Here is a 7,602-nt window from a genome sequence, read left to right as displayed (position 1 = left end):
TGAAATTGAAAAAGTACAAGATTAATGCTCAATCTCTCATCAAAATTGCTTCCCAAAAATTCCAGAAAAAGCAAAACAACTTCAAAATTGCTTCCCAGCACAAGATTATGTTTCCCAGAAATTCCAGAAAAAGTAAAACAAAAACAAAATATATATAATCCAAGTTCATCAAATCGAAATGGGTACCCAATCGAAACAATAAAAACTGTTTATGCATATTCAAACAAGAAGAATCCAATGCAAAACCAGTAAATGACAAGGAAAATACTACTTATCAATACAAGGACCCATCCCAATCTAGATTTAAATATTCTGCCCCAAATCCCCAAACCCTAAAAAATATTTTCATTTTAATCTAACCCCTAAATGGTAATCTGAGCTAACAAAACGGGATTCTCTGAAAACCATGACTAGTTCTATGTTATTACTGACTTTATCAAAAGAGAGAGGAATGAACACTTACTATCTTCTCTTTTGGGTCCAGATTCTCTAAAGAATCTCCACATCTTCGCCATCGATCACTTTTTGTCGGGAATAAAATTGAATGGAGCCCTTTTCCAATCTGGTTGATTCGCTTTTATCGATCTTTTTGTTTTGGGAGCAATAGTTTGGGACTGATTTAGGTATGAGATTTTCCCAAAGTGTGGTTAGTTTAGAGGGAATTGAGTTTTTGATCGACTGTAGGGGGGAATCAGGAGAAAAAGTCTGTTTTGCCCTCACTTTTTTGATCACATGCGCCTCACGTGCCTCCGGATTACGGAGCCGTAACTGAATTCTGACGTAGGTATTCCGTTGACAAGAAAATTAGAGTCCAGGTATCACTTTGATCACTTTGAAAGTTCAGGTATCATTTCAAAAGTCCTTGAAGAGTTCAGACACTGTTGAAGTAAAAAACCATACTTATTTTACCCTCACCTATCTATTATTTAAATTTCTGTTTCAGTTACTCAGTCTCTCTCTCTCTCTACCACGATGAAACTCTCTCTCTCTAGCAAACCGTGAAGCTCTCTCTCTCTAGCTCGCTCAGGAAGACAAAGCTCTCTCTCTAGCTCGCTCAGGAAGACAAAGCTCTCTCTCTAGCTCCGAAACGAAGATGAAGCTCTCCTTCTAGTTCGCAACAGTCTCTAATCGATCATTGAGGTTTAATTCCATATCTTTGCACTCTGTTTAGCTTGATTTTTACTTCGATTTTCATCACTGTAATTTCGTTTTTGTTTTGATTCGATCTCAGCCTTCTCTCTCTACAATTTGTTTAGCTTGATTTGTATTTCAAATTTCATCAATGTGATTTCATTTTTGTTTTGCTAAACCTAAATTGTGCGTAGCTTATAGTTAAATTAGCTGTTAAATCATGCGTAGTTGTTGTGATTTCATCACTGTATCAATCATGTGTTTTTGTTGAAAGTTGATTGCATAATGAAACTGTTGTGCAAGTTGATTGTTCATAGCTATCTCTGTTAACTAATGCAGGTTTTAGCTGATTTGTACAGTCAAAGTTACAAATGCAGTTTGTAAATGCTACTGATACAGTTCAGAAAAGCAACTAACAGAATGAAATAATTCTACATTTGCTGTTTTGTTATATATTCTTTGTTTTTTCCTCTTGCCTTTTAATTTATATCAAAACTAGAAGCTGATTGATAGACTGGTAGGTTCGCGGTACAGCGGCACGCTGCTGTCGTCATTTTTCATTATAATACCAATCTTTGTCATGTCTTCGTTTTTCCTTTTTGATTACATATAGTAGCTTTGTATAACTGTTATAGTGTCTTTATCTTTCTGTGGTAGTAACTTTCTTTTCCTCTGCTCGTATTCATTTTCAATCTGATTCCAGTAGCTTTTCTGTTTGATATTGCGAATAGAAGATAATTATTCTTCCTCTAATGTGTAATTGCAGTAACTTAGCCATGGATGCAGAACCTTATGCGAGGTGCATGTATATGTTTGAGACGATCATGTTCGTTCTTGATATGAAGCATACGTTTAATGATATTGTGAGGGAGGTCTCTGTGGGTTTTAATAATTTGAATCTTTGTTCATTCGACTTGAGGTATTCTTTCCCTCGATATAAAAGCCGTGTGCTATCAAGTAATATGGATGTGAAACTGATGTTTAAGTGTATGTTTGATTTTAAATTGAATTCTGTTGATATTTTGGTGAGGGATTCTAATGGGAGCACCATTTTGGTTCCTTATTGTGGTGGGAGTAGTAGTTTTACTTCTACAACATCTTTGGATGATTTTTCATGTGCTTCTTCATGTTTGTCAGTGGGTTCAAGCAATATTATTAATGCAAGTGAATACTTGGGTGTTATAAGCCTGAGGCTCCAAAGAGTTATCTCACTCATGAGTGGCAGGGCTTTATAAGGCATGAGGATCAAAAGTTTGAAGGGGGCGTGTTAGAATTTAGGGAAAAGTTGACCAAGTTTGCTATTGAAACTGGTTTTCTTTTCAAGTACACACGGAATACCTCAAGTCGTGTTATTGCAGAGTGTGCTAAGAGATATTCTGATGGTTGTCAATGGTCTATTCGCGCTTTGAAGAACAAGGTGAATGGCTTTTTCTACATAAAGAAGTTGAATAATGTTCACACCTACAAAGGAGTTCTTAGGCAGCAAAAGAGTAAGCTTTTGGGGTCTCATGTTGTGAAATCGGAGATTGCTAATGAGTTGAAGTCCAATCCTCAACTCAAGCCTAAAGAGATTGTGTCTCGTTTCAAGCATTCTTTTGGTTTAGATGTGTCTTATAGGATTGCTTGGTATGGGAAGGAGTTGGCTAGAAAAGCTGTCCATGGTCATGATGGTGACTCATATTCTCAGCTGCTTTGGTATCGTGATGCTATTTTATCTAGTAATCCGGGCTCTTATTGCATATTGGAAACTGATCCTTTAAGTAATCGTTTCGAATGTTTCTTCATTTGTTTTTCTGGTTGCATTGAAGGCTTTAAGTCATGCATTCCGCTTCTGTTCGTGGATGCGACTCATTTGAAGAGTAAGTATAAGGGATACATGCTCTGTGCTACTGGAAAAAATGGAAACCAAGGTATGTTTTATTTTGTGTCCTCTGCTCTGTGCTCAGTATCTTGGACGGTAGCTTTATATACATGTGATAGTATATATCTATGGCTATGATAGTATCTTTCTGTACCTAAATCAGTAGCTTTTAAAGGGTCAGTAGCTTCTGTTTCAGTTTCCATTTTCAAATACTAATTATTTTTTATATCTTTTTTTGCAGAATTCTTCCCCTTTGCCTTTGCAGTTGTAGATTTTGAAAATCATGCGAATTGGGATTGGTTTTTTGATCATCTATATAACATCTTGTCTCCGCAACGTAGAAATGTGACTTTTGTTACTGATCGACACAGCGGACTGTTGAATGCTGTTTCCAGCGTATTTCCAGATTCTCCTCATTCATATTGCTACTACCACCTTAAGGAGAATGTTAGAGGTGTGTACCGAAAGCAATCTGGAAATTATTTTATTGACAAGATTGTGGAGGAATTTATGAAAGTTGCTTATTCACCTACATTAGCAAGCTATAACTTCAACTTGCACGACTTGAAGAAAGAAGGTGGTCTGCCTATTGAAGAGTTTCTGCTATCTTTGCCGTTGGAAAAGTGGTGCAATGCATTTTTCAAAGGAAACAGGTATGGTGAAATGGCAAATAGTGTTGCCGAGTCACTTAACAATTGGACTAGAGATTTGCGTGAGCTTCCTATATTTGAGAAGTTTGAAGGCTTAAGGGTTAAGTTTATGGAGAATATGTTTGAGAGGAAGGTTGCATGCAAGAGGTGGACCACTATTTTGTGTCCTCCAATGGAGGCTTTGTTGAAGAAATCAATGGATATTGGGCTGCATTGGGCTGTTAGTATGTCTAGTGAGACTGTTTTTGAAGTTCATTCTGATAAATCAGTGGCGGTTGATCTTGGGAACAACACTTGCTCTTTCCGTCAATGGCAAATTAATTCATTCCCATGTTCACATGCTCGTACTACAATCCAAAAGGTTGGAGTGGAACCTGTGTATAGTTACATTGAGCCGTTTTACACCTGTCAAAGCTACATGGATTCCTACGCGCATGGTATTCATCCTTTACCAAATATGGAGAAGTTTTATGAAGATGCAGCTAGTTCAACTTCTGTTGTTAAGCCTCCATTGGTTAGGAGGCCATCCGGCCGGCCAAAATCTGTTCGAATGAAGTCTGCAGCAGAAGGAGGCATGAGGAGGCGTATCAAGTGTGGCCGATGTGGTGAGTTAGGGCGCCACAACAAGATAACGTGTATTGCGCCAATCTGAAAGCTGGCAGAAATACATGAACAGATGGAGTATCTTTTTACAACATTAACAGTAGTTTTCTATAACAATTTGAGTGTCTTTCCATACCATTTGGAGTAGTTGTTACTATACTGTCATTCTTTTACAGAGCAGAGCTTTTACTTGTGTTGGCAACTGTAAATGAACAGAGTATCTTTATACAACATTAACAGTACCTTTTGATCACCTTTGCATTATCTGTTTATATGATTGGGAGTGGCTTTTAGTGATGATGTAATAGCTTTTACTATATTGGCATTTTTTAACATTGAGAATAGCTTCTGAGATTGATAATGTTTAACTTATGAGTGTCAATCCATGGAAACTTCAAAAATTTCTACATCCACAGAAACTTTATCTAATGGTTTTGACATGAAACTTCAAACAAACCTGGAAATGGACATTAAAGAAGAAAACTAATGCTGAAGTAACAAAATAGACATCAATTTCCATCCAATATTAAAGCTGAAAATTAAACATAAGGCTACTATTAACAGTTCGTAAAGCCACTGTCAGTACTTCAAAATACTACTGTCAGCCCGACGTCATTTTCCATCAAATACCAAGGCTGGAAATTAAACAACATAAAGGTACCGTCCACATATGGAAATCTACTTTCATAGCCTAAAAAATCTACTGTCAGCACTGCATAAAGGTACTGTTTCCGATTATCATCTAATGCCTCTTGCCGCTTCTTGTTCTTTTAGTGGTATACGTGAACTCCTTGTCTTCAGTAGCCTTCCTTTTTTTGTTCTTGATTCGATCCACCATTGAATTTCTCTTTACAACTTGCTTCTTCCCTTTCTTCATCTTTTTAATTGGTTCTTCTTCAGGTTCTGCTTCTTCATCAACAATAGTTTTTTTCACCCTTTCCCTTCTCCTTGATTGTTTCTTTGCTTCCTGTTTTTGAGAAGACCTGCCTTCTTTAGCTTTTCTTGTTGATGTGTGCTTCTTTCTGGTTGTTCTCACTTCAGGTTCTTCTTCTTTGTCTTCATCATCGTCTCCACCATCTTCAGCATCAACTCCTTCTCCACCCTCTTCCTCACCATTTTCACCATTAGCTCTTTCTCCACCTTCCCCACCATTTTCACCATCAGTTTCTTCTCCACCTTCCTCACCATCTTCACCATCAGCTCCTTCTCCACCCTCTTCCTCACCATCCTCACCATCACTGTTACTGTTTTCTATATCATCTTTCCGTAAATCCTCTTGAGAATCCAACATATCTTTCTCCAATAGCTTTCTTTCCATTTCCAGCAATTCATTTTCCAGATTGTGTATCATTTCTCTCTACTGCTCAATGACGTCCTCCAAGTTCTTTTTTTCCTTCTCAATGGTTGTAAAAACTTTCCACTTCTTCAACAATTTGTTCTGCAAGATCTGTATCTTCCTTGTTGCTATATTGTCTTCCTCAAAGGCTTTGTCCAACATCTCCCAATATCTATCATTCTGCCTTGCTAGCTTTTCATTCTCTTTGGTCAACTTCTTCAACAAGTCTTGAGTTTTCTAGTTTTCTTCTTGTGAGAGACTCGTCTGAGTTGTTGCTTCTTCCAACGAGCCTATTAACTCCTTCATTCTCTTCTGACTTTCTGCTTCTTCTTTTCGCAGTTCTTGGGTGGTTTTCTGGTGCTGTATCAAAAAATAAAAATAAAAAATCACATTAAAAAGCTACTGAGGTGGGTTATAAAAACCTACTAACATAGCTATACAAAGATACAAACTTGCTCAGAATTGATTAAACGAAACTGAAAGTTTCTTAGCTACTGATTTGAATACAAAAAGATACTCAAAAATGGTTAAAGAAAGCTACTAACATAATCATACGAATCCACTAACTCATCCATGAAACTGAAAGCTTCTGAAATTTTTAAAAAGCTACTGATGAGCTTAAAAGAAGCTACTCAAACAGTTACATAAAACTACTAAAATTTTCAAAGAAAATTAATTGGTTATAGATCACATAGGCAGAGAAAGCTAGTAGTAACCTAGGCAGAGAAAGCTACTGAAAATCAATAAAGAAAGCTACTTACCCAATCTCCAAAAGTTGGAGTTACAAAGTCTTCTTCCCTCAGCTCTTCATCTGATGCTACTCCTCTGTTTCTTCCTCTGATGTCATTCATTTCCACTTCCAAGTCTTCTTCTGTCAACTTTCGGTCAAACATTTCCTATTTTTCATCAAACAAAGTACACACAATGTTAAAGACTAGAACAATATATTTCTAAACTGATTTCTTATTGCAAATTTATTCTTTATTTTTCTTTCTTTACCTCTATCTGCTCGTTGGTTAGTTTCTCCATTTCTTTGTGAAGATCAACGAGTGACCATCTTTGTCTTCTCAGCTAACCAATACTGTTACGCAACAATAAGAAAAACATTAATTTTGAGGGCTAAATCTACTGAAATGTTAATGAAACTAACAGCAGTGGTTACTTACCATGATTAGCGGCAAACAACCTGACAAATTGACTTCTTTGTCTTCCTGCTTCTTACTTAGACCATTATGCAGGTGGTCTAGTACTAAGGTTGCCCATGAATATCGTCGCCAAGAATTCCAATCGCTGAAAATTTCTACCAACTTCCAGGACAATGTAGAACTTGAGGTGCAGAACAAGAAGGATACGAACAGACTCATGACAATTAGCGATGCCACCTCACTTGAGACTTGATTCCTTGGGTCTTTCAAAGATTCGGCAAGTGCACTGTCAACCATCGCTTTTGTCACTTTCTTTGTATCTCCAAAATACTTGTCGATGATGCGATTCTTGTTTGGCTTCTGGTGGTGCTTGTTTAGCTCGAATGTGACTCCTTCCAATCGCATTCCAAGGCAGATAGCTACATCTTCACTGGTTATTTTCAGTATCCTTTCCCCAAGCAGAAACCCTTTCTGATTGACGTCGTATGTCTTGACCATTCTTAGAATGTCCTCATCTACTTTTCTGCATTCTCTGTCTTTTAAAAGTCCGTGATGGAAGACATAAATGATCTCCCAGAATGGTGTCCTGTTCAACCTCAACACTACATCTGGACTGATCATCCCTTTGTAGGTTTTCATCTTCTCGTTGAATGACTGTAGACTTGCTCTATACTGTGGTGTTCAGTCTCGACGTTCAGCCATTTTTCCTTCCTGCAAGTAGAGAAAAAAATGAGAGAAGATAACAAACAAAGCTACTATTAAATAATAAGAAAGCTACAGTGGAAGGCTACAAAAGATACTGACAAAAACAACAAAAAACTACTGTAAAAGACTAAACAAGCTACTGTTAAAAAACCATAAAGCTATTGAGATAGA

General features: G+C 37.1%; 1 protein-coding gene across 1 annotated transcript; it reads left to right on the top strand.

The window, feature by feature from the left end:
- Window positions 1-1,907: 1,907 nt before the first annotated feature.
- LOC112181273 lies at window positions 1,908-4,294 on the top strand. Its single transcript, XM_024319693.1, has 4 exons — window positions 1,908-2,003; window positions 2,318-2,801; window positions 2,940-3,041; window positions 3,234-4,294. Exons 1-4 carry the CDS (start codon window positions 1,908-1,910, stop codon window positions 4,292-4,294), a joined length of 1,743 nt encoding a protein of 580 aa, XP_024175461.1.
- The last annotated feature ends 3,308 nt before the right edge of the window (window positions 4,295-7,602 follow it).

This window comes from Rosa chinensis, unplaced genomic scaffold (assembly GCF_002994745.2).
Source record: "Rosa chinensis cultivar Old Blush unplaced genomic scaffold, RchiOBHm-V2 RchiOBHmChr0c19, whole genome shotgun sequence".
Taxonomy (NCBI): domain Eukaryota; kingdom Viridiplantae; phylum Streptophyta; class Magnoliopsida; order Rosales; family Rosaceae; genus Rosa; species Rosa chinensis.
Note: the sequence above shows the minus strand (reverse complement) of the source record. Positions and strands in the feature narration are given on the sequence as shown.